Source organism: Notamacropus eugenii, chromosome 6 (assembly GCF_028372415.1).
Source record: "Notamacropus eugenii isolate mMacEug1 chromosome 6, mMacEug1.pri_v2, whole genome shotgun sequence".
Lineage (NCBI taxonomy): Eukaryota > Metazoa > Chordata > Mammalia > Diprotodontia > Macropodidae > Notamacropus > Notamacropus eugenii.
In genome coordinates, this window is record NC_092877.1 from 139104441 (window position 1) to 139132014 (window position 27574).

The following is a 27574-nucleotide window of genomic DNA, read 5'->3' on the forward strand; positions in this document are numbered from 1 at the left end:
TGTTTTTTTTATATTATATACTGTTATGTTTTAGTTATATTATATGTAAAAGCTATAGATCTTTTTCTAATATGAAGTATAAAATTTTAGCCATTCTTCCCCATTTTATTCCATAACACAAAATAAATATTTCTCAAAGGATAAAAAGGGGGACCCACGGTAGAGGAGGGAGGCTTGGAGAGGAAGATAGCTCTAAACAGAGGAGAAAGAATAAAATGATGTTATCCAGTCAAAATTGATGTAGTTACACTTGATCCTTTCCTTTGGGTCCTAAAATGGTACTTTTTGTGACATAAGAAACTAGAAAGTTTTGCTCTACTTTTGTATTATCCTATGATGTCAACAGTTCCACATGGGATGGTGAATCTCTCAATATTCTGTCACTTATACTTCTTAAGACTCTGATCGCTGTTTAACATAGCAATCAAAAACAAAATATACATACCTAAATAATATCCAGAAAAGTGAGTGGATCAAAGATTCAACCACATGCAAAAAAACCGACAATTATGTGAAAAAAATGAAAACAATGAGGGAAAAAACCAAAATGTTTCTAATGCCACTAGTAGTCTTTAGAGGAAAAAATTACAGTTTTGAAAACATTCATTAAAGAGACAGGAAAAGATATGATTAATGACCTAAGCACATAAATAAGGGAAAATTCATAAACAAAAGTAGAAAAAAATCAACAATTACAGCAGGAGTAGATAAGATTTAAAACAAAGAGAGAAAAAATAAGAGGTAAGTTTTCTGGGGAAAACTAACAAAAATCAATATATCTTTGGTTAACTGAATTTTTTAAAAAAATTAGAAAACATAAATTGTTCTAATAAAAGATCAACAAGGCAAATTCATAAGAGAGTTAATTTAAAAAGAATTGTCAGAACCTACAGTAGTCAGAAATAAGAGTTTGAAGGGAATGATTTTCTATAAAAATATAAAGTATTGAAATTAATGAAATAAACTGAGATCTTAAACAAGCCACATTAGAAAGTAAAAGTGAACAATCCACATTGGGATTAGGGAAGAACTAGAATGGTATTAAACATATTAAAGTGATTAATATCTATTATAAACAAATCATCCTCAATAACTGATTTTAAAAAAATCATTCCACCTAATGCCTTTTATGAGATCAGGTTGGTTCTAATTGCTAAACTAGAGTGAGATAAAGCAGAATAGGAGAATTAAAAGCCAATAACACTAATGCATATTAAAACAGAAATTTCAAATAAAACTATATACCATAAAGACTGTACTGAAATATCCAAAAACAAAATTTCACTATGGAAAATTTGGATTTATACCATGGAAGCAATGATGGCTCAATTTCAAGGGGGAAAATCAACACATTTTCACATTAAAACCAAAAACAATGAAAAAAAATACCAGGAGAAGTAGAAAAAAGTTTTTTAAGTACATTTATTTATGCTAAGCTCCCCAAAATATGCATAGAATGATCATTTTAATGGAATAAAAAATATATAGACAAAAAAATATAGTACTAAGTGCTATGGAGAAACATGAGAAGCTTTCACAATAAATATACATAAAACAAGAACACTATACTTGAGTCCCATTATTTGACATAGTTATAGAAATGGTCGTCATAACAATTAAAGGAAAGAAATATATGAAAGACATAATAATCAAAAAAGAGACAGAATGATCCCTATTTGCAGATGGCATGATGGTTACTTACAAAATTGCAGAAAATTTTCAGAGAAACTAAGTGAAATAATCATTTCAGTAAAGTAGCTGAATACAACCTAATTCTAAAAGAATCATCATCATTTCAACATAACAATGGTAAAAGTCCGGAGGATGGGAAAGAAAGAATAATCTGACAACTTCAAAATGAATAAAATAACTGGAAGTCAATCTATCAAGATGCCCTTTAGAATTATGTAAATAGTATTACAAAATATCCTTTTAAAAACAAATAATTGGAGGGATATTCATCGCTTATGGTTGGGCTAAAAAGCATGGAAAACAAAATGAGTTACATTAATGGAATGCAATATTACTGTAATAAACAGTGAATAATTGAGGGACTCAGAGAAACATAGAAATACTTTTATGAATTGATGTAGAATGAAAGAAGCTGAACCAGAAAGAACTATATGCGGAATGACTATAATAACATTAACAAAATGGATAAGAAAATATGCTCCAATGCTATGCCATTATAATGATCAAATTCTTATTTTCAGAAGAGAGAGGAGGCATTATGGTCCAGCTCTCTGCTGTACCTTTAAGACTTTTTACCTTTTCATCTACTCTGCCAATGAACTTGTTATTATGTTATCACCACAATTAGAATGTGATCTCCATGAGACCAGGGGAAGTAAGTCTCTTTTTTTCTCACTTAAAATAATGCTTGACACATAGTAAGAACTTAATATATGCTATTCATTCTTTCTTTCTTAGGAAATATTATGTATGTTTTCAACTTCCCTTATTGGTTAGTTTTAGTTAACTGTGTTCACTTTCCTTCCTTCCTTCCTTCCTTCCTTCCTTCCTTCCTTCCTTCCTTCCTTCCTTCCTTCCTTCCTTCCTTCCTTCCCTCTTTCATTTCTCTTTCCTGCCTTTCCTTTTCTCTTTCTCCTTTCGTTCTTCTTCTCTTTCTAACAAGAGAAAGCTCAGTGGCTAAGGGAGAGGTAATATATTTGAAAATGACTGATGCAAAAATAAAGAGAATGAATAAGAAATGAATGAAAGTGAAGGTTGTATGAATTAGGAAAAATTAAGAGCTAGCTAGAAACACATCTTCATTTTAAAGGTTTATGTTATGGTCGAAAGGGCATTAAATTGGGCATCAGAGGACCTTTGATCAAATCACAAGTGCTATTGACTAGCTCTCTGGACTTGGATCAAGGCAGTTTCATTGTTCCTGCTTCATTTTCTTCAGCTCTACGGTGAGGAGCTTACCTGACTCATGTCTCCAGTTCTAAATGCTGTGATCTATCCTTAGGTGTTATAAAAAGATTTCTCATATCTTTGTGAAACAGTTCCTCCTGCCACTTTCTCTTATTCTCTTAAGATTTTTGAGCACCTTGATGTCAGGGACTGTTGTATCTATCTTGTCTAGTCTCCTCAGTGCCAATCACTGTGTTGGACCCCTCAGGCCTTCCCTAAATGCTGAAGGAGCTAATTCTCAATCAGATAGCAGCAGAAAAACAGCCCTCTTTGTTTTCAGGAGATACGACAATCTTCATTCAAGTGTTTATTCCAAAGCTGCTCATAAAGTAGCTCCAGCTTCATCTGAACATTGCACACCTGTTAATAATCATCATCTACACCTTCAAAGCATATACTCAGATGTGTTAAAAGTCCCTGAAAAATTGATTTGAGTAGAAATAAAGTTGAAAGTGAAATCTCTGAGAATACCTCCAAGTGAAGATGTTATAAATAATGTGAACAAGGGAAAACACCCAGTGAAGTTAGATTATGAAATCTCACCCCCTTCTCACCACGGCAACCAAACGAGGGGGAAAGAATATTTGAATTTATGAGAAATTGAACATTGTTCAATTCATTTTCATTCTTCCATTCAGAATAGGTAAGCAGATATTAGAGGCAAGGAAGTAGTCTAAGATTTCCCATGCAGTAAATTTCTTTTTGCTACTAAAAATTAATATTTAGTGTTGAGGGCAAATAACCAATTATAATTAAAATCTAAATGCAAAGCATTCTAAATCACCTATGTGTATGGACATGCAGGCATAGTTGCTTTAAAGGAAAGCTTTGTTTTGGGACATAGTATATGCTAGAAGAAATCCTGAAAGGAAATCACCTCAGATTCAGTCTACTGAAAGCCCTCATGCTATTTCACTTCACTTCTGCCAAGGAAACATACATATGGTTTTCAGGGATCCTAGAGGACCATCTAGACTAGTACCTCCAAGTTGAAGGTGAGGAAACTGAGGCACTAAGAATCTAAGCTATATTTGTCCTCCAAATCCATCCTACTTTGCAAACTTCTCTATTTTGTTTTTACCTTGTAGGGACCAGTATCCTTCTAATCACCCAGATTCACAGCCTCGGTATTATCTCTGATATCTCCCTTTCCCTCATCTCATACATAAAACAAAACAAAACAAAAAAAAGTTATTGGATGTTGTTATTTCTCTCTTTTCGATATCTCTCAAATCTGTCCCTTTTTTTACTACTTACATGGCTACCACCCTAATTCAGGCCTTCATCACTCCTTGCTTGGACTACTGTAAAAGGCCCCTAATTGGTCTCCCTGCCTCAAGTCTCTTTCCCCTCCTCTCCATCCTTCACCCAGATGCCAAATTGATTTTCCAAAAGTGCAGGTCTGACCACATCATTTCTCTACTCAATAAAGGCCAATGGCTCCCTAATGCCTCTAGAATATAATATAAGCACCCCTTTTGGCTTTCTAATTTTCTTATACATCATTCCCTTTCTTGCATCCTAGTATGAGGGCAAACTGACCTTCTTTATGTTTCTATTATGACACCCCATCTTCTGTCACTATACCTCACCTCTATCTCTTAGAATCCCATAGTTCCTTCAGAATCATGCTTACACACCATTTTCTTCATCAGGTTTTTCCTGATTCCCCCTGCCCTTCATATTGATTTTCCATACACTTGTGTATGAAGTTGTTTTTTTTTTTTCTCTAGATACAATGTAAGCTCCTCAAGGACAGGGATTGTTCCAATTGTTTGGCTTTTCAACCTCAACACTTAGCACACTGACTCTCACCTAGTTAGGTTCTAATAAATGTTTGCTGATTGATTGACTAAATATTTTTCCAAAGTTTACTCCAATAGCAACTGAAGGAGGCAGGACTCAAAGCTCTCGTATTCTCATACTTTAAATTTGGTGTTTTTCCATTAAACAATATTGCCTTAATCAATCAATAAATCTGTATTAAGAGTCTACTATTTGCCATATCCTGTGCTAAGCACATGAATGAATAAAATCCTTGTATTCAAATCTCATCTCTCTTTAGAATTTCTCCATTTCCTTTACTCTGAAGATTTTTCTTCTTGCAAGTCCCCTGCCCCAATGGTGCCCCCTTTACTCTCAGCAGATGTTCCACTTCTTCATTTCCTGAGATCAAAATATTCACGAGTTTGCTAAATTCTTCTCTCCTCCACACTTCAAAATTTCTGTGTCTCTACCTATACTTTCATTCTTCCTTATCATCTCAGAGGAAGAGGTAATTCTCCCTACTCACCAATCTTAACTTCTTGTATTTGTGTCCTGACTCCACCGATACTTCTCTCCATTTACTTCCCCACCCCCACTTTCATCATAAGTCTTGGTTTAATTCATTATTCCTTTTCTTTAGACTTCAGTTATTACTCTCTCCATTAGCTCACTCTTCTTTTCCTACAAATATATAATTTCCTCTATCCTAACAAAACATTCCCTTTACCCTTCTGTTTCTTGGAACAACCTCTAGTCTGTTTCTCAGAAGACAGAGAGGATAGTCACCCCTTTGAAAAGGTCTGTAAAAGTGAGCCAACAGGCCTTCTTCTTTTATTTGAAGAATAAAGTTCTTTTGGGAGTGGTGCTGCAAGTTTAGCAGTCTTAGATTGTCTGCCTTCTATGGAGAGCCCAAACCATAGGGCAGAAGTAGAAACCTGGGAGAGATTATGTAAGGCCCTGTGGGAAAGATGGTAGACAGAATAGTGTGTTACATCTGTCATCACCCTAAAGTTTAATTTTCTCTTGAGGGGAATTTATAGGCTATTTATATGTTTTCTGTATCTACTCATGGACTTCTGTGAACCCTTTGAATCTCTGGCATTTTCCACAGTGTGAAATGAAGAATGTCCTTTACACAACATATATTTGCTACCTCAGGTGCTTATAGGGTAGCTAGGGACCTCATCATCTATATTTGGGGAAATATAGACATGACTCTGGAAATTTCCCAGAGTAAATTCCAAATGTTGGCTTATGAGCCAAAAGAGAATACAACCCTTTAGGTTCAACATCTGATAATAGATCTCATTTTTGTGGGTCGCAGAGTTTTCGGGGAGGGCTGGACATTGAGCTAAATGGAAAATAAGGATTATCATTCCCTCACTCTCTACCTTGCTGCATTTGTCATGAGCTAAGTGCTTTGTAAACTTGGAAGCAGTGTATAAATGTGAACTGTTACCTACTTCATGCTGGTGTTCTGAGAATCAAATGAGATATTACAAGAATTTCCTCTTCCAGGAAAACTTCCTTCATTCCCCTAGCTTTGAATTCATTTCCTCTTAACACTGACAAAATACTTTTTGTATCTCTAATTTACTGATCACAGTTTGCCTTACATCTGATTAAGTACCTTGAATAATACTTGACATGTATGCAGCCATTTAAGGTTTTAAAAATGCTTTACATGTATCATGTCATTTGACCCTCAAAATCATCCTCTAAGTAGTATCAATCACTCTGCCCATTTTATATATAAAGAAATTGAGGATGAAAGAGGTTAAGGGACTTATCCATAAAGATGCTTCTCATATGGTCACACAGAACTTCCTGCCTTCATGTAAAGAACTCAGTACGCTGTAATATGTGCTTCATAAGCATAAGACATGCTTCTTGAGACCATAGCAGGGCAAGAAGCTTTTGTAGTCTTAATGATAGCGCCTTCCCTTAAAAAAAAATAAAGCTAAACAAAAGAATGTACTTTATGATGACAAACAGATAGCTCCAGCTTCTATTCTAAAGCAACACACACTTTCTGTATTTTCCTAATCTCTGCTCCATTTCCACATGGGAAGACTGTGTGCTACAACAGAGTGAATTCCAAATCAATACTTGGCTCACTGCTGCTGAACTGCTTAAAGTGTCAATTGTCTTGTAACAGCAAGAAAAAAGCTGAATGATGTCAAAATAAAGTGACTTTTTTCTTCTTTTGGGGGATTTATGCATTTTACAAGTCATGAGATTTTAGAGCTAAGAGAAACTTTAAGACTTAATCTTGTCCCACCTTCCTTCAGCCAACTCATTTTACAGATGAAAAGATCTGTCTGCAAGGTCACACAATTAAAGTGGATCATAGTTCTAGATGAAGAAGGGACCATGGCAGCCATTTACTATAACATTTTCATTTTATAGATGAAGAAACTGATGCTCAAGGAAGATTACATGACTTGTACAAGGTCAGAGAGGTAAGAAGAGAGGCAAGTCAAGATTTGAACCCAATTCTTCTAATTAAAAAAATCCAGGACTCTTTCCACTAAACAATGATGAGCTAATGGAGGAATATCAAATTACTGCCCCATCATAATGGCATGGTGGGTTAGGGGAAGTGTTTTATCTATTTATTTAGAGAGGAGTATTTCACCGATTTTATGCACCTTTTCATTTGCCACTTGGCTGTACTTCTCTGGACTTTATCAGAATCTCGTTATCCCACAAGACTTGAATCCATCAGCTTGGAAACTCCCACTAGCTAAATACCCCTTGCCTTCGATGCTTTTCCTTCCCTCTGATTGAAGATGTTATAGGGTGGGCAAGGAGAAGCACCCCCACACACACCCCATATCCTCTATTTAACAAGGACAACACAGGCAACAATCTCTTCATTTCCCACCCAGCTCTGCTTCTTCATTGCACCGGCCTGATACCACCTCCACCCCCTTTTCAGATTCTTTCTATGTTTTGCCTCCCTCACTGAGGGCAGGAGCTGGCTTTTTACTTTCTTTGTATGTCTAACATTTGCACAGTGCATGGAATGTTATTGGTTTTTGTTGTCCAGTCATTTTCAGTCTTATCTGACTTTTCATGACCCTACTGTGGGTTTTCTAGGCAAAGACATTGAAGTGGTTTATCATTTCCTTCTCCATTCATTTTATAGATGAGGAAACCGAGGAAAACAGGGTTAAGTGACTTGCCCAGGGTCATACAGCTGGTAAGTGTCTGAGACCAGATATGAACTCTGGAAGATGTCTTCCTGACAATCTATCCACTGCACCACCTAAATGCCCACCTGGCACACAGTAGGTGCTTAAGAAATGTTTATTGACCTACTGACTCCTAAGCTTTGTGCGCCTGAAGCAAGTGTCTCACATTGTTATGATTGTCATTACATAATGTACTTGAGATGATATAAAATGTGGTAATGATTTTAATTTTTTAAATGTCTCCATTCATCCTTATTATTTCATATGTTTTTCTTCCTATCCATATTTGTCCTCAATACATCTTTATGGTCTGTCTGCTACAGGGTTAGAGAAACTAACCATATGCAGAATATCTAACATGACTATTTGATATACACCAACTTTCGATAAACTCTCATTTGAATTTGTAGTTACTCCTTACTTATCTTTTACTTTGGATATTTAGCAGGGCCATGGCAAACATGCCAGATACTATATGACTTCAAAGAGGTCATAGTAACTCCACAGATCTTTCAAATGCCACCTTGTAAATCAGCAGCTCGATCTCAGAAAGTCGATAGAGATAATCGCCTTTCCCTTTATTCCTTTTGTCCAAATATTCAAGAAAGTGCATACTTACAATCAGGAGGCATCTTTTCAGTAAACAACTGGCAATATTCCTTGAGGAGTTCTAAGTTTTCCTGATTAATCCCTTCTTGCAGAGAGACATCTCCAAACCTTGAAAGAGAAGGAGCGTGAAGGGAATGAGAACAAATTATGATCATAAGGCTTCCTAAGAAGGGAATCTCTGTTTTTATGGATTCTCCCTACAACAGATATTTCAATCTGGCTCAATTTTTCCATTTTCTTCAACCTCTGAATATTTCCCACCCTTTCTGACAATCAGAAAATAACCTGGTTTCCCTTCTGGGAAGAAAGAGAACAATGGGTGTGAACATCCTAATTTCCTTTTTCTCTGCTTCAAAACCTCAATGACCCTTAGATTGCCTTGTTGCTTTCTCTTCTGGGCTGGAAGGGTGAAGACTTCTCAGAGTATCTGGCCGAGTGCTTATGTTTTCCATCTCAACACAAACATTGGCTCCATTTTGAACTCCCCAAAATACTCAGATCTGTTTTTGTCATGCCATCTTATTTGGTTTCAGTCTCTGGACATTACAGGAATTCTACCACTTTGTACATAGTTTCTTTCCTCTAATTGGACCTGGAACCTTGGGCTGACACTGGGTTTGTCCTTTTGACCTACTGATCTCTCATGGAATACAATTTTGTGCTTTAGATTCAAGTATTTGAAAACCTTTAATGACAGGTTTCCTTCCTTATCCCTCTTCTTAAACCTTCTACTTTTCAGGAAAAAAAAAATATCCTCCAAGCTTTCAAATGTTCTTATATTTCCGTATCTCAAGAAGTCATCTTGGGCTGTTCTTTCCTCTCAGACCAATTGCCAAATGTTGTGGATTTCACTTCTACAGCATATCTTACATCTATCCCATCTTTCCACTCACCCAATCACCAACCACTCTGCTTCTGCTCCTTCTCACCTCTCAATTGGATTACTGTTGTAATCTTTTAATTGAGGTCCCTGTATTGTCTCTACCCTTTCTCATTCATTCTTCACAAAGATGCCAAACTGATATTTTTCAAGCACAAATCGGATCATGTCACTCCCCTCCCTGAAGATCTCCAGTATGTCTCTTTTGCCTCAAGGATAAAAGAGAAATTCCAATATTTGCCTCTTAAAGCCCCTTACAGTCTGGTTCCAGGTTGCCTTTCCTGGCTTACTGCACATTACTTTTCATCATGAACCATCCAGGCAAATCAGTTATAAGCTGTTTATGTGTTTTTCCCCTTTGCCTAGGCTCTCCTCATATTGGAACATTCACTTTCATCTTACAGAATGGCTTAAAAATTTAAGTCAGGTATTATGTCCCACAGGAAGCCGATATTGATTTCCTTAGTAGCTACTATTCATCCTTCATAGGTATTTTGTATCATTTTATCTGCTATGTGTGTGTGTGCACACAGATATATACATACACACATGCACATATACATATATATATGCACACATATGTATACACACATATTCATCTATCATCTATATCTCATCTGAATATCTATCCATCCTTCTATCCCTCTATCATCCATCCATCCATCTAACTTTCTATGTACATGTTGTTTTTCTCCAATAGAATATAAGCTCTTTGAGGCCTTAGAACATTTTGCTTTCTATCTTTGGGTCCTCAGAATATTGTATAATTAATTATGCTTTATGAATAAATGTATATTACAGGACACCAACACCCTTTATTCTCTGTATGTCAAATTATCACTTAAAAAGTGGTGCTCAGAACTGAATGTTATTGTCTATAAGTGTTCTGATCATCTCAGAGTTGACTCCTCCACTTCCACGACTATAGTCTGAAAGTGCAATAGCTTTCCTGGTTACCATATCACAATATGGATGCATAATGAATTTCATACGGTGCTAAGACTCCCTGATCATTTTAAAATAAATGTTATTTCCAGATCTCTCGCATTCTACATGAGTATAGCTGATTTTTTGGAACCTAAGCAAGTGTTATATATTTGTTCCTATTAAATTTCACCTTTTTAATGTGAGAGCATCATTTTACCTAGCGGGGACATTTATGGATTCCAGTTCTGTCATCTGATATATTATCAGCTTAAAAATTGATGAACATTCCTATATTTTCATCCAAGACATTGAGAAAAATGCCAAATAGAATAAGGCATGATATTATTCCATTAGAGACATCCCTCCAGGCAGCCATTAATCCATTTATCAGCAGTCTTTGATTCTTCATTCAACTCCAAATACACAAACCAAACCATATTGTAATACCATCTACATTCCTCCCCTTAGGAGTCATCTTTAATTCCTCTTTATACTCCTTCCACCTCACTCTGATTTCAATCAGTAACCAAATGATACCAACATTTCCCACAGTTTCTTGCCTTTTACTCTCTGCCCATTTACCATTCCACTGTCAGATTTCCCTTCTTAAGATAATATTTTTCATCTTGTTAATGATCAAAAACCTGCCACAAAATTTTGGCATTTGATGATTTTCTTTTTCATTCATTTTCCTTATGGTACCACTCTCTAGTACACAGCGGGGTTGATATGGATCTGTCTTGTTTCAGCTATGATGCCAAAAGGCCTCCTTTCCCCACAATACATTACATTGGAGTCATGTAGTTGAACAAGACGTCTATATTAGATTTGAAGGGAAGGTATTCTTCTGATTCATATGGATGATTAAATTATCTTAAAAGTGTCTTGCTACTATAATGTTTTGGTGACTTTCTTCATCACAGTCATCTGTTTGAAAGTAACTATTTGAAAGATAGGACCACATGTTGTATCCAGAGAAGATAACTCTATTGAGGCAGCTAGACAGTTTAGTGGATAATAAAGTGCTGGCCTTGGAATCAGAAAGACCTGAGCTCGATAAGACTGGACACGTAATCTCTTTTCATCTGTTTCTTCATCTTTAATTATATGTTACTATGTTGTTGGTAATATAATAATATAATGCACCAGTTTTGGTTGGTGGTGGGACCCTAGACTAGAAGATACAAATCATATTTCCAACACTCCTACATATACTATGTGATGTGGGGCAAATAATTTCTCATCTTTGTGCTTCAGTTTCCTTATATTAAGAGCACTTATTTTGTAGGGTTGTTGTGAAGTTCAAATAAGATAATATTTATGAAATGCCTTGTGAATCTTAAATCACTATATAAGTATCAGCTATTTTTCTTGTTCGTATTCTTATTTCACTTAGATATGTCAACAATCTTGTAGATAATGACCAATAACAATGCAGATTCATAGAATTTTCAAGTTAAGAGGTCATCTGATCCAACTCCCTTGTGTAAGGACATGGAAAGTGAAACTCAGAGCATTTACTGATTGGCTAAAGTTGTTGTCATCATTGTCACTGCTCCTTCGTTTTTCAAGAGGACCAAAGACATCACAAGTGATGTCTTGACTTGCCCATGAGTTGGATTTAAGTGAGACAGAGTTGCACAGAGTTGACAGTGTCACTCTCTCTTCCAGAGCCATCAAAGTCCAGTGGCAGGGCAAAAGTCAGGACAAGTGGCAATGACCCAGGATGCAGTGGATGACCTTGGTGTCTCCCATGTTTGATTGTGGCCTGCAATACCTGCTTCACCTTCCCTAATGGCCAATAGAACAAATTGTTCTCATCTACCTATTCTACTGGGAGATATCCTTACATCTTTGGAGGGGCAGCTAGGTCTTCTTTAGCAGCAAAGGACAAACACACATGTTTGGAGTAACTTGCCACCTAAGACTACTAAGGTAATTGGTGATAGACACAGAACTAAAATCCTTGTCTTTTGATATATTTCCATTCTCTTTCCTTCTAAGTTGTGGTCATCCAACCCAGGTTCAATGTAAAAATGACTTTAAAAAAACCCAAAAACCTTTGTATCTAGCAAGATACACCAGAGAGGAGATAAAGGCTCAGATGTGAGGTGTAGGATCATTATTGTTGTGTTCATCCTTCATTATCGAAGAAGATCATGCCATCAGAGGAATGATGACATGACTTGCACTTGACTTTGTTCTGAGTGAGGGAGGGCTGTGCAGGTCACCAGCCTCACTTCTCCTCCAGAGCCATCTGAATCCAATGATCACAGATTCATCAGGATGACTGGAGATGACCCAAGATCATTAAATTTAGAGCTTGAAGAGGGCTTAGAGGACATCTCATTCAACTCCAACATTTTACAGATTAAGAACTGAGTCTCAGACAGGGAATGATTTGTCTCATATCAAAAAGCTAATATGTTGGAGAGTTTGTATTTGAACCATACCTTCTATATTATTTCCAAATCCAGGGCTTTATCATCAATCAGAGTTGGTGCAATATACTACCTATAATCTAATAATATAATTATATAATATCATTCCACAGCTGTGCAACTGGGCAGGTTAGATATTGACTTTTACATTTCAGAAACTCCAGCTAGAACCAAAACTCAATATAATGCAGCATAAAACAATAGTTAATATTGGACATGTCAGAAGTATGAAAGATCAGATTGTCTGGAAAGAATGTTCTAACTCAGAAAGAGAGAGGGGGAAAGAAAAAACAACAGTAAGGCTTCCACTCACTACGTTGTTATTCCAAGCAAGGCCCTTTAAATAGGCAGAATTGGAGACCAAAATTTCTATAAAGTAATGATTCCTAGGAACATCCACTAAGCACAACAAATTTTCATGCCTGCCTTTGTTCTTCTTTATTTTCCTCAGAAACTTGGGATTCTCCTTACCCTTGACTGTTTATCTGACTTTTACTTTTGTCAGCATAATCCAATGAGCTACACTGGTATGCAGACCTTGATTCTGGTTCCTCTGTGTTCCTTTGTGCCACAACTGTTCTATTTTTGCTCTAGGTTTCATACTCTGATAACTACATAAGTCTCTTTCTACTTCTGATAGAATAGAAATTCATATGCATGTGCAGGGCAAAGCATCCCTCCTTTCTGCCAGTGTCATATGATCCTCTCATTGACAATTCTGACTAGATCAAAGTGAAAACCATTGTCATACAAAAGCAACCAAAGAAGGCCTTTTGTCAAAAAAAGACAAGTTTAGGTAAAAGTCACAAAAAGTTATCCAGAGCTGGTAATGCCTCAACTTTATGGGGGGGGAAAGATAAAACAACCTTTCCAACATCATAGTAGAATGTTAGTTCTTTTGAAAACAAAGACCATATTTTATCTTTTCCTTTGTTTTCCCAGTGCCAGGAATAGTGTCTTGCTCAGAGCAAACATTTAATAAATTCTTGTGGATATGAACTGAATTGACTTAACATGGAGACATTTAAAAAAAATGTTTAGGGCAAGTAAAAGTCTGTCTTCTCCAAATCAGGGATTTTTAACCATTCAATGTCATGGACCCCTTTTCTACAGCCTATAAAAGCCTATGGACTCCTCAGAATAATGTTTTTAAGTTAATAAAATAAAATACACAGGATGACAAAGGAGAATACTTATATTGAAATACAGTTCTGACAATGGCCCTACTGATCCCATTGAAGTCATATTTTTTGACAGATTACAAGCCACTAGGAATGTGCCATAAAACTTGCCATTGATTTTTATTTCAATGGATTCTTATTGGAATAATCTTCAGTATACTTAACTCTAAACTTTATTTATAAAGCAATTGTCTGCCTCCTTGTTAAAATCATTTTAACTAAAAATTGCCCTATACGGACACGAAGGACAAACACATTGACTACACAAGATTAGAGTACACTCATCAATGGCTGGTGACAAGTAAAATCCTTCCATGGATTCTTGATGCTACTTCTGAAAATTAATTCAGTAATGATACTAAGTGCTATATAGTAGATCACAGCCAGCATATAGGAGAAAGGGTAGGGTGTGAGCAAGCCCAGATTTTATTTTGAACACATCAGAGAAACAATTTGGTTTTAGAAAGGCAATCCCAAGCGGTAGATATAAATGTGACTTTTATTGGCCACCTTTGCTGTTCGTTTTGGCTTTCTGTTAGAAACCTAATAGTTTGCTTACTAAAAAAATAGGGCCAGAAGTTCTTTGTTATATTTAGTCAACGAAAAACACATTTAAAGGCTAGTTTTTGTTTTGTAGCCGCAGCAAAAACAAACAAACAAAGGTATCTTGGTGGGGTTTGAGCACCATCAATGAAGATTCTAAAATACTCTGTTGGGCAAAGCCTTGAATAGAGCAGTGATCAAGGAAAAGACCAGCCATGAAATTGGGGGTAAGGGGTAGGGAAGTGACCAGGCCAGGTTTGCTATTGTAGGTCAAGAAGCAAGCAGAATGTCAATCTTTACCATTCGAAAAGCTGATGGGGATGACAGGCTGCATATGTGTCCAAGGCTGACAATACAGGAGCATCAAGATTCAAAGGTTACAGAAGTAGATGTTTTTGTACATCAGGGAGCATCCAAGGAACTGGGTGGGGGGAGAGGGATAGTCTTAAATGCTTTCAAAAAGGTATACTACCATCTGACTCATATGATGTAATTAATATTTTAAGAATAATAATATTGATAGCTAACATTTATATAGCACTTAATAAATGTCAGGCACTATGATAAATGCTTTACGATTATCTCATTTGATGCTCACAATATCTCTGGGAGACAGCTGCTATTATTATCACCAATTTGCCAATGAGGAAACAGAGGCAAACAAAGATTAAGTGACTTCCTCAGGGTCACACAGCTGGTAAGTTTTGGCAGCAAGATATAAAACTGCTCTATTAAGGACAACTATAAGGTACAAGGCTAGCCTGTTTATATTCTGCTGGAGCTTCCCAAGCTCCACTTAAGGACTGTTTTCTACACCCTTCTGGCTTAAGAGTGATTATCAATAGTAACTGTTGCTGTTTCCCTCCCAGCCTGATGTAGTTATTTTTCTTTGCCTCATTAAAAGAGCCATCCCCTGACTACTTCTTAAAAAGACCTATTCACTGAATGGGCGTTACCTTACCCTAAGTGAGAACCTGAATAAGTCTTGGCCTAAAGGGGTCAATGTCTCCCATTGCATCCTGGGTCATCTCCAGTCATCGGGATGAATATCTGGTCACTGGATCCAGGTGGCTCTGAAGGAGAGCCCTCCTCACTCAAAACAAAGTCAAGTGCAAGTCACGTCATCATTTCTCTGATGGCATGGTTTTCTTCAGCAATGAAGGACAAACACAACAACAATTGTCACAGCTGTTGACAATTTCTTACTGCAGCTAACCCTTCCCAGACTGAAAAAAAGGAGTTGGTGCTCCACCTTGTCACTTGGCTCTACACTTCTGATTGAAGGGTGGAGCAATGACCTCCAAAATCTTCACTTAAGGAGGGATGTTAGCTCAGAACATCTCCTCATTTCTGGTGGCTGCACTACTCTGACTTTTACACCATATCCCTGAGTTAAGTACATAGCTCTCCACACACGCACACACACACACACACACACACACACACACACACACACACACACACACACACACACACCCCTCCCCACCACTCCTTTCAACTTCCTTTTATGTGTTATTTTTCCCAATTAGACTGGAAGATCTTTGAGAACAGGAACTAGGTTTCTTTTTTATATTTCTATTTCAAATGTCTAGTACAGTACCTGGCACACAGTAATAATAATTAATGAATGTTTATTAAGTAATATGTAAATAAAGGTTTATTCATTGCTGACTGCTGAGTTTACATAGTGGTGGATGTAATTTTTTTTGATTACAGTAAAATGAAACATTTGATTTGGAATAGGTCAATGAAAACGACCACTTGAGAGTGCTTATCACTGACAAGGTACTTACACTTCAGTTAATTCACCCTGATCTTACTGAACTAGATCTTTACTTGTGAAACCAGATTGTTCATTCAAATGTATTTCAATATATCTTTTCATATTTTCTTTGGTTTATCACATATTTTGGTTGAGTCTGGAACTGGCTGCCTTAAATCTGATGTTTTCCCCTTGCTTAACAAATTAGGATTGATAGAAGGGAAAATGTTGAGCCTGATTCCAACCAAGTCCCATATGTGTAAACATCTGGGACTTCACAGCGCATCACAGAGAAGTGGTAGTATGAATTCCAATTCCACTGCAGACTTACCTCTCTGCCAAAGTTTGCTGTTCATTGATTCCAACATTAAAGAGGAGTGGGTATACATGTAACAGCTTCCCTTCTTTAATCTCTAGTGGCAGCAACTCAAACATCCTGGCTGGAAGCTTGACCTCTATTACATAATGTTCACTAGAACAAACAAACAAACAAAAAAGCGGGGGAGAGTTTCACATCCTGTATATTGCGATGATTCTATGATAAAGAGCAAGGCATCCCTTTAGGAGGACGTAATTTAAAAGTAAAAGGAATGAGACGTCCTTTCTTACTGGTTTATTGGAGAAAGGAGCTGATGATTCTTGTAAGTTTTACTTGTCTGGTGGGCAAATCATTTATAGAAAAATATGAAAACAACATTCACTAAATGATCAATGGATCATAGGATCTCTAAATTAGAGATGGAACTGGACTTAGAGGCCATCTCTAGTCTCACTGCTTCATTGTACAAAGGAGGAAACTGAAGTTCTGTGAGGTGAGCTGAACTTCCCAAGGTCACAGATATCAAGAGCCAATAACCACAGTTTTGTTACCAAAGTGAAAATTAACCAAGTCAAAAGCATATATATATTAATAAGAACCTACTATGTGCTGACCACCATGCTAATCATTGGACCAAGCCCAAAGTTTTGAGCTGTGTCTTCAAGATTTGTGAAAGAGTAGAATCTGGTTGTCACTTAACCATGAAAATATAAGGAGTTAACCTGTGCTTAAGGTAAACCACAGTGAAGTTGTCTAAGTATAAGCTAATACTGAAGTTTTATTGAGTCTGGGAGCAATAAAAGTTATAATCTAAGACACGCAAGGAGTTCATTGGTCCTATCAGCTCTCTCTTGTTTTTCTTAGTTTCTCTCCCTGTAAGGAAGGGCATAAAGATATTATCACCATGAAGCTCTCTGCATGTGACCAGGGAGCTGTGCCTTATGGCCATTTTGAACTGTTATGAACTCAGTGATGAGGAACAGTATTGTTTCTCCTACAGGTATCATTTATCTGTGGTTGTCATCCTTGTTTACTGGTCTTTGTATTAGAAAGCTGACTATTTACCTACCTCTTAGGAAGGAACATGGGGAAAAAATCTGGCATTTATAAATAGTATTAAAATATTTTCAAAATACTTTGCTTACTAGGTAGATTGATACATATCATTATCCCCATTTCACAGGTAGAGAAACAGGCTCAATGAGATGAAGTGTCAGAGGTAAGGATTGAACCTAAGTCATCGAGATTCTAGATCCAACACCTCTATCCACTTGGGCCACTTTGCCTCTCATCAGTGACTCCCTGTTTATATAGTGCCCTTTAGATAAAAGACATTGTGCTATTTCTCTGTGGATTTGCATGAGTGAGTAAGAAACAAAAAATACTAGACATACATAAACCTCTTCCTACACAAAGCATTTTTCAATTTCCCCTAGAAAGTTGCTCTGTGCTGAATATAAAGGTAACATGATTTTTACTTGTGCTAATCTCAGCACTGCTAGCAAAGTGAGAGGAAGACTTATTTCTAAGCTTCCCTCAATTTTATTAAAGAAAATAGCCGTTGTTAGAAATAAAATGTACCATGTTACCTTTGTGAATGAGATTAGGGTTCCCTTCATCTTTCTCAGTGATCTTTGATTTGGCCTTTACTTAGATAGCAATTCAGTATCTTACCTACTCACAGAAATAAACATAGACTTTATTTTTTTTTAATGAGTGCATACAGGGAATAATAGTTTCCTTTCATGCTTTGACATGGAATCTCAAATTATTTGCTCCTGGGCAAGGGGAGGGGCAGTAAGAAGAGGGCTCTCTTCCTTCCAGTCACAATGTTTCCAGGGACCTAGGCCTACTTTGAACCAGACTTTTTCCAGTGCCTTTACAAAGGGGAAAATGAATAGTCAGGAACAGTAATGATTGAATTGGGGCCTTTCTGATTGAAATGATTTACAAAGCAATGCTTTTCTTCTGTTTGAGGACTCCTCTACAATGCCATCATTTTTCTTAATTATTCCTGATATTTTACCCATCACGCTCTGACCTTCTAAGCTATTTATTTCCAACTCTTCTCGGAAGGCTTACGATCTGGGAGTGAATTGTCAGGAATAATTAAGAAAAATGGAGGTATATACCCCTGACAGAGGAAATACATCTTTTTTTTTCTAAAATGCTGCTGCTTTTAGCTGAATTTAATTTACAGTCATCTCAAGAATTATGAAGCTATTAAGGAAACTATTCCCGCAAAAAGTAAAAACACTTGGCGGTTTGGTTTAGATCCTAATACAAGGAAAAATAAGAGTCATCGTCATGAAGATCTACAAATATTTACAGAGTTACAGAATTTCAGAGTCATAAGAGAGCTCAAGGGTTATCTATTAACCATAAATAAAAAAGAATCCCTTCTCTACACAAGTAGTCAATTACCCTCTGCCAAGAGTTATACTTAAAGTGGGAAGAAAATCAATGACCTGAGGCAGCCTATCCCACTTTTGCCTGGCTCTAATTGTTAGAGCTACTGCTATGCCATGGAAAACTCTTCATCTTGGAAGCTCTCAATACATGGATTTCTTACTTTGGAAGTGCCTTTTGCTCCTTTGGCCTCTCCCTCTGATTGGCTGGTTCCTCCCAGAACTTCCATTTTTAAGAAGGACTCTGAGGCCAGACATGTCTTCCTTGATGCCCACGGTGCACTCCTGACTCTGGACTTCTACTGGTCCATCATATGAGGTATCTTTATCTTTCCTTGTCTAACCCTTTCATTTTCAGTTTCCTTTTATAGGTTGCCTTCCCCTATTAGAATGTAAGCTTCTTGAGGCAGAAGCTATCTTGCTTGCACAGAACCTAGTACACAAAAAAGTGCTTACTCAATGTTTGTTGACTTGACTTGATGCCATTTTCCATGATATCAGGATCAAGTTCGATTTTTTCCCCCAATTTCCAATTGCTCCTAATTTGACCTTCTGATGTTTGAGTTTTGCTAGATGTTGATTTTATCCACATAACCAACAGTATTTTTGTAACAAAATGGAATATAGAAACCAAAAAAGAAAGAAAGAAAGAAAAAAGCCCTTTCACTTCCATTCACACCTATTAGAGAAGCAGCATGGTATAATTTGTACAGAATTGAACTTGGAGTTGAGAAGACCTGGATTCAAGTCATTTCTGAGATTCTTATCAATGAGTCTTTGTCAAGTCACCAGCAATTTGGAGATGGGGATTGGACTTGAAGAACATGAAGATCCTTTCTAGTTTTAAATTTAATACCTTCAGCTTTTCTGCAAGAAAGTAATACTATGGGTCCAACAGAACGTGGTACTTAGGAAATGGTCACCACTTACCGCCTTCCGGTTATAACTGGCAAAAAATCATTGGATTTGGCTTCAGTTATTTTAAATGCTACTTTCTGCAAATCTGAAATGCCAACAGCCATATCCTCCAGCATTCCAATTTCTTCACCTGAAGAGGGAAAAGGTTTCTCATTACAAACAAGTCATTTGAAAAAAATGTTACCAGAGATTATCTGTTCATGATGGAATTGACTCTAGGTACTTGAATGAAGTACACCAAGTACAATGATTCCATTTGAAAAGCTTTCCCTTGGACCTGATTGGCTTTCAGGGCTGAAACAACTGTGGTTTTCTCAGACTCCAACTTCTTAGAGGGAAGGAAAATGGCACATACTTACTTAGAGGCTGGGGGGAATTTTAACAAGGTTAGTAAAAAGAAAATGCCTTTTTGATGTTGGTCAGCTGATATTTAATTTCCATCAATGCTAATAGTGGCTAGATTACAAACTCCTGGTGCTGGAACCATGCTATCTTTTTATCCCATTGCCCTGACTGGGAAAGCATTATGGGAAGAAGACTTGTATTCCATAAACTCTGAATAGATGATAGGCCAAACAATTAAATCTTTGAAATTAAATGGCAATATGACTCATCTGTGTTTAAAGATGACAAATTTAGGGTTCCATATTAAAATCCACTACAGTTACACTTTCAAAACAAACTAGAAAAATAAAATCATCTGAGTATGAAAGGTTTCCTTATAATAGCATGTTCCTAGATGGGCAATTCTACTGTAAAAGTTGTCTGGTGTCTCTGTAGGACTTGTTAAGTCAAAGAAGTAAATTCCTAGTGTTTCATGTTAATCTTAAAAGCCTTCTGGGTAAATAGTCGCATGTCTAGTGGCATGTTCATAAAGTTTACCTCAAGGAACAATACTTACTGTATGTGCTCAGTAATCCTTCAAACTGTACAACCAAGCCCACCATGTGAAGCTGCTGGCGGAAATCAGGATCATGCAGACTTGAATGTAATTTCATTATAAATCCACAGACCAATCCTGCAAGCTAAAAATAGGATAGGATAAATATACTTGAATGGGCCAGCTAGCTTAATTTTTACATATTGCAAGAGAATTAGGTCTTCATGGGTCTGAGTGAAAATGATTATAAGATTCATATTATTTAATGAAACAATATCTTTGGAATTTATACTAAAATGTATATAACTATATACAAACCACACATACACACAAACACACATATATTATATACATGCACTCTCTCTATATAATATGCATGTACACATATATACATGAATACTTATTAAAGGCAATATTTGGCACATAGAAGGGATCCATCAGGAGAACATTTCCATGGAAGATGGTGGGCAACATCAGAACAGACAAGGAGGTCTTTTGGAGGATCTCTTTTCACTTTGCTTCTTCCTATATTCTCACCAATAAGGGTATTGTAAGAGAAATTCTCAATTCTCTCTCCTATCATTGAATAGTGGAAAGCATCCTGGATTTAGTATCAGAGGACTAGAAGCTATTATCTGCACTATTTCTTAGCTAACCTTGATCATTGAATGGGCATTGCCTCAGTAGTCAAAATGAGATGGGCTAAAGACTTTAGCTTAAAAAAGCTAAGGTCATCCACTGCATCCAGGGCCATCTCCCGTCAGCCTGACCTATATCTTGGAACTGGATCCAGATGACTCTAGAGGAGAAAGTAAGGCTGGTTACTTTGCACAGCCTTCCCTCACCTGACTCCAATTCACTTTCACGTCTTGACATCACCTCCCTCATGTCATGGTCCTCTTTGAGAATGAAGGACAAATAGCAGTAACAGCTTTTGTCTAGGCATATCACCTTTGAGTAAATCACTTCACATATCTGGGCTTCAGTATTCTTATCTGTACAATAAAGGAGGTTGACTAAATGATATATCAAGCACCTTCTAGTTTAGGACTTATGATCCTCTAGCCCCTTCTGGATAAACCTTAAAACAACTGGGTAAAAGAAAACATGAAGGATGATAGATTAATTAAGGTCCTTTAAAATTTCAGTGGCATTTCTTCTTCACAAACCTGGAAGCTAGTATAATAAGAAAATCTAGGGAAGTGTGAGAAAAGGAAGATTTTTTTTTCCTTCCCTTTGAACCTTTTCTATCAATTGGTCCTAGTCACCTGCCAGTCTCTAAGCTTCAGTGATGAGTTTTCTCAGGTTGACAGGTAACCATAATTAGGCCACACTTCCCCTGGTAACCTCTGTGGTGTGTGTCTATGTATGCATATACTTGTAATGAGTGGCAGTGTCTCATGGAGAATGGAGTCTCACTCAGAGTGAGGGTCTGGGATCCTGGAAGGAATTTCTGCACTGAGTTCCTTAGAATCATGATTTATTAGAATACTACTGAGGTTCCTTCATTATTTCTTATAACATGAGAGTATTACACCACATTCATATACCACAACTAATTCAGCCACTCCCTAGGAGATGGGCATTCCCTTAATCTCCAATTCTTTGCCACCATAAAAAGAATGACTAAAAATATTTTTGTATGTACAGGTCTTTTTCCTTTTTCTTTGATTTCTTTGGGATACAGAGTAAGCAGTGGTATTGCTGGGTCAAAGAATATGCAGGTTTCCAACCCTTTGGACTTAGCTCCAAATTGTTCTCCAAAATGGTTGGACAAATTTGCAGGCTCACAAACAGTGCATTGTTGTATCTATTTCTCCACATCTCCTCTAGCATTTGTCATATTCCTTTTCTGTCATCTTAACCAATCTAATGGATGTGAAGTGGTACCTCAGAGTTATTCTAATTTGCATCAATCTTATTATTAGTGATTTTTAAATATGACTAATGATAGTTTTAATTTCTGCTTCTGAAAACCACCTGTTCATCTCCTTTGACCATTTGTCACCTGGAAAATACTTTTTATTGTTATAAGTTTGGATCAGTTTCTTCTATGTTTGAGAAGAAACTTTTATCAGAAATACTTGCTGTAAATTCTTCCCTCTGGTTTCCTGCTTTTCTTCTAACTTTGGCTGCATTGGTTCTCTTTGTGCAAAAACTTTTTAATTTTATGTAATCAAAATTATCCATTTAATCTCCTGGAAGGCCTCTTTATAACTTGCTTGGTCAGAAACCCTTGCCACATCCACAGATGTAAAAGGCAATGCTTTTATCTCTGATCCCTTAATTTACACATATAGCTCTTTAGATCTAAAACTAATGTACCCATTTTGAGCTTCTTTTGGTACAAAACGTGAGGTGTTGGTCTACACTTAGTTTTTGTTGAACTGCTTCCCATCTTCCCCAACAGTTTTTCTCAAAAAGTGAGTTCTTGCCCTTATAGCTAAAATTTTGAGTTTATCGAACATGAGATTACCATGCTCATTTGCTTCTATATATTGTGTATCTAAAATAGTCTATTGTTCAATCACTCTATTTCTCATCCAATGCCAATCTGTTTTGATAATTATTGTACTTTGTAACACAATTTGAGATCTGCTAGACCCCCTTCAGATTTTTATTTAAATTGATTCCCTTAATATTCTTGAACTTTTGCTCCTCCAGATGAACTTTATTATTTTTTTCTAGCTCTGTGAAGTAATTCTTTGGTAGTTTTATTGGAATGGCACTGAATAAGTAAATGAATTTAGGTAGTATTGTCATTTTTATTATATTGGCTCAGCCCATCTGCGAGCAATTAATATTTCTCCAATTATTTAGATTTTACTTCTGTGAAGAGTGTTTTGTAATTGTGTTCATATAATTCCTATGTGTCTTTTTATTCCTATGGGAAGGTAGATTCCTTCTAGATTTAGAAGGTAGATTCTCAAGTATTATATATTGTCTACATTTATTTTAAATGCAATTTCTCTTTCTATTTCTTCCTGCTAGATTTTGTTTGTGAAAATGCTGATGATTTACATGATTTTATTTTAAATCCTGCTAATTTGCTAAAATTGTCAATTGTTTCAAGCAAAGGTTCTCTAAATAAACCATCATATCATCTGGAAAGAGTGATAGTTTTGTTTTTTCTTTGCCTATTTTTATTCATTCAATTTCCTTCTTGTCTATAATTGTTATTGCTAGCATTTTGAGTACCATGGTGATAATGGACATCCTTGCTTTACCCATTAGCTTGTTGGAAAGGCTTCTGCTTATATTATAGATAAGCTTGGTTTTAGATAAGTATTACTCCTCATTTTAAGAAATTCTCCATTTCTTCCTATGCTTTCTATTCTTTCCTTTCTTTATTTCCTTCCTCCTTTCCTTCCTTCTTTCCTTCCTTCCTTCCTTCCTTCCTTCCTTCCTTCCTTCCTTCCTTCCTTCCTTCCTTCCTTCCTTCCTTCCCTCCTATCTTTCTTTCTTCTATCTTTCTACCTTAAACCCAGTTCATTCTGAAGCCCATTGATTGGACCACAATAGGTCCCTGTCCAAGCTCCACTTAATGGCTGTTTTTTGGACCCTCCTGACTTAGCAGTGGTAACTATTTCTCTTTGGAACAGTCCGACCTTGATTTTTTTTTTCTTTTTCTAATTAAAGGGGCCATCCCTTGACCACTTCTTAAAGAGGTCTGTTCACTGAATGGGTATCACCTCACTGTAAGTGAGGCTTTAGCCTAAAAGGACTAGAGTCTCCCATTGTATCTCGGGCCTTCTCCAGTTATCCTGATGGTCACTGGATCCAGATAGCTCTGGAGGGGAAAGTGAGACTGGTGACCCTGCACAGCCCTCCCTCACTCAAATCAACGTCAACTGCCAGTCATGTCATCATTTCCCTGATGTCATGTTCCTTTTAGATTAGAAATGGGCAACACATTTTGTCAAAAGCTTTTTCTGCATCTGTTGATATAATCATATGATTTATTTTTGCTATTTTTACTATTTAGGTGCTCAATTATACTTGCAATTTTCCTAATACTGAACCTGCCCTGCCTTCCTGGTATAAATCTCGTATAATAATTATTCATGATTTTTGTGACAAATTTCTATAATCTCTTTGCTAGTATTTTATTTAATTTTTTGCACAAATATTTATTAGGGAGATTGACCTCTAGTTTCTATTTTTCTCCCCCGGTTTAGTTATAAAAATCATATTTGTGTCACTAAATATCTTCTCTATATCTCTTTTATTGATGTAAGCATTTACAGATATAAATTCTCCTGTAAGCATTACTTTAAATACATCCCACAAAGTTTGGTATGTTGTTTCACTGTTTTTATTCAATTATTTCAATTGTGTCTGATTCCTCATGACCTGATTTGGGTTTAACTTGGCAAAAATATAATGATGGTTTGCCATTTCCTTCTCTAGCTCATTGTACAGATAAGGAACTGAGGCAAACAGTGTTAAGTGACTTGCCCAGGGTCACATAGCTGATGTGTGTCTGAGGCATGATTTGAATTCACTAAGGTGAGTCTTCCTAACTTCAGCTTGGCATTCTATCTTCTGTGCCATCTAGCTATCTCTATCTCATGATTATCATTATCTTTAATGAAATTATTATTTCCTTGCTTTGCGTGATGGCATGATCATTCTTCCTGCCTTTTTTTTTACTTTATGGCTTTTAATATATTCTTCTATGTGCTTCTGTTTTATGGGCGGTTTCAGCCCATTCACATACACTCCTATGATTGCCAACTCTGTATTTCCTCCCCTTCTATTTTCTTTTGTGTATCCTTTCCCTTTCTCATCCTGTCCCTCCTCAAAAGTTTGTTTTGCTTCTGACTACTGACTTCTTTCATCTAATCTCCCTTTTATTACTCTCCCTTTATCTTAGCCCTTTCCCCTCCTACTTCCCTATTAAGATGATGTCTATAACCAGCTGTGTGCATGTGTGAATACACACAAATACATAAGTACATAATGCATAGGTACACATATGTGTGTATATATGTATATATCGCATGTATGTATGTATATTCTTCCCTCCATGAACCAGTTCCAATAAGAGTGAGGTTTAAGTGTTGCCTACTACCCCATTTCACCTTCCATTATATAAACTCTTCCTTGTGTGCTTCTTTTGTATAAGTTAATTTTCCCTATTCTTTATCTCTCTTCCATTCTCTTTCTCAGCTTTCAGTTCTTCTTCTGAGATTATCTTGATTTAATAGGCTTATACCCATGCTCTCAGTCTAATTAAATTCCTTCTAAGTGTCCCAATGATAAAAAACAAATTCCTAGTGGTTACAAATATCATCTTCCCATACAGAAATGTAAATAGTTTAACCTTAAGTCCCTTATTTTCTTTCACTCATATTTAACTTTTTATGTTTCTCGTAAGTCTTGGATTTGAATGTTAAATATTCTATTTGGACTTTGTTTTTTCATCAGGAAACTTTGAAAGTCCTCTATTTCATTAAATATTTATTTTTCCCCCTGTAGGAGTATACTCAGTTTTCCTATTTCCTATTTCAGATGCTACACTTTATTATGGTAGATGTTAATTCTTGTATACTTCTGACTATGGCTGTACAGTATTTGTTTTATTTCCCTCTGGCTTCTTGAGTATTTTCTCCCTAAGTTGAAAGCTACAGATTTTGGCCATAACACTCCTGGGAGTTTTCATTATTTTGAGATCTCTTTCAGGAGGTCACTGGTGTATTCTTTCAATTTCTACTTTGCCCTATGGTTCTAAGATATCTGGACAGTATACACACACACACACACACACACACACACACACACACACATATAAAATTTCTTTAAATATGATGCATAGTCAGTTTTTTTCATCATGACTTTCAGGTAATCTAATAATTATTAAATGATCTCTCTTCAATCTATTTTTTCCAAGTTAATTGTTTGTCCTGTCGGATAGCTCATGTTTTCTATTTTTTTCCTAGGCTTTCGACTTTGTTTTAATGTTTTTTGATGTTTCATGGAGTCATTTTTTTTCATTCTAACTTTTAAGAAGTAATTTTCTTCAGTAAGATTTTGTACCTCTTGCAATTTGACCAATTCTGATTTTTAAGAATTTATTTTCTTCAATATTTTTCTGCCTCTTTTGCCAAACTGCTTATTTTCTTTTCATATAATTTTCTTAGATAGTTCTAATTTGTTTTCCTAATTTTTCTTCTACCTTTCTTATTTGATATTAGAAACATTTTTTTTTGCTCTTTTAAAAATCTGGTTCTTTAGCTCTTCTAGGTTGGGGTGATAGCCAATCTGCACTTTTCTCTGAGGTTTTGCTTATAGATATTTTCAAGTCATCTTTTTTTTTTATTTTTTTCTTTCTTTTTTTTATTTTTTATTATTATTTTTTAATGTTTTACAATCACTGCCATAAAATTAAGATTTTATCACCCCCACACCTAACCCCCACTACTCCCTTCTTTCCCCACAACAGCATGCAATTCTGTATAGGTTCTACATATACTTTCTTATTGAGTACATTTTCACTATAGTCATGCTATGTAGTTGAACTAAAATAAATTGAAGAAATCATATAACAAATCAAAACATGATACACAAAAACACACACACACACACAAACATGATCTGCTACATTCTGCAAACGACTTCCATATTTCTTTCTCTGAATGTGGAAGACGTTTTGCCTTAGAAAACCACCATTGGGATTTTTCTTTTTAATAAGTTCTTGCGTTATTACGAAATTCCAAGTCTACCAGAAAAAACTCTCGCACACTCTAGTCATTGCCGTGCACAAAGTTTTCCTGGTTCTGCTCCTTTCACTCAGCATCAGGTCATATAAGTCCTTCCAGGC

The 27574-nt window shown here is 36.2% G+C and overlaps 1 protein-coding gene across 9 annotated transcripts in view; it reads right to left on the reverse strand.

The window, feature by feature from the left end:
- The window catches only part of INPP4B (inositol polyphosphate-4-phosphatase type II B), a 958716-nt gene that overhangs the window by 93292 nt on the left and 837850 nt on the right, over positions 1-27574 (reverse strand). For all 9 annotated transcript variants that reach the window (XM_072621124.1, XM_072621125.1, XM_072621132.1 and 6 more), the window contains 4 exons: positions 20773-20896; positions 19884-20001; positions 16558-16698; positions 8503-8600 (listed from right to left, as the gene is read on the reverse strand). In XM_072621124.1, coding sequence (XP_072477225.1) covers positions 8503-8600; positions 16558-16698; positions 19884-20001; positions 20773-20896 — 481 coding nt within the window. The remainder of the gene's footprint in view (positions 1-8502; positions 8601-16557; positions 16699-19883; positions 20002-20772; positions 20897-27574) is intronic.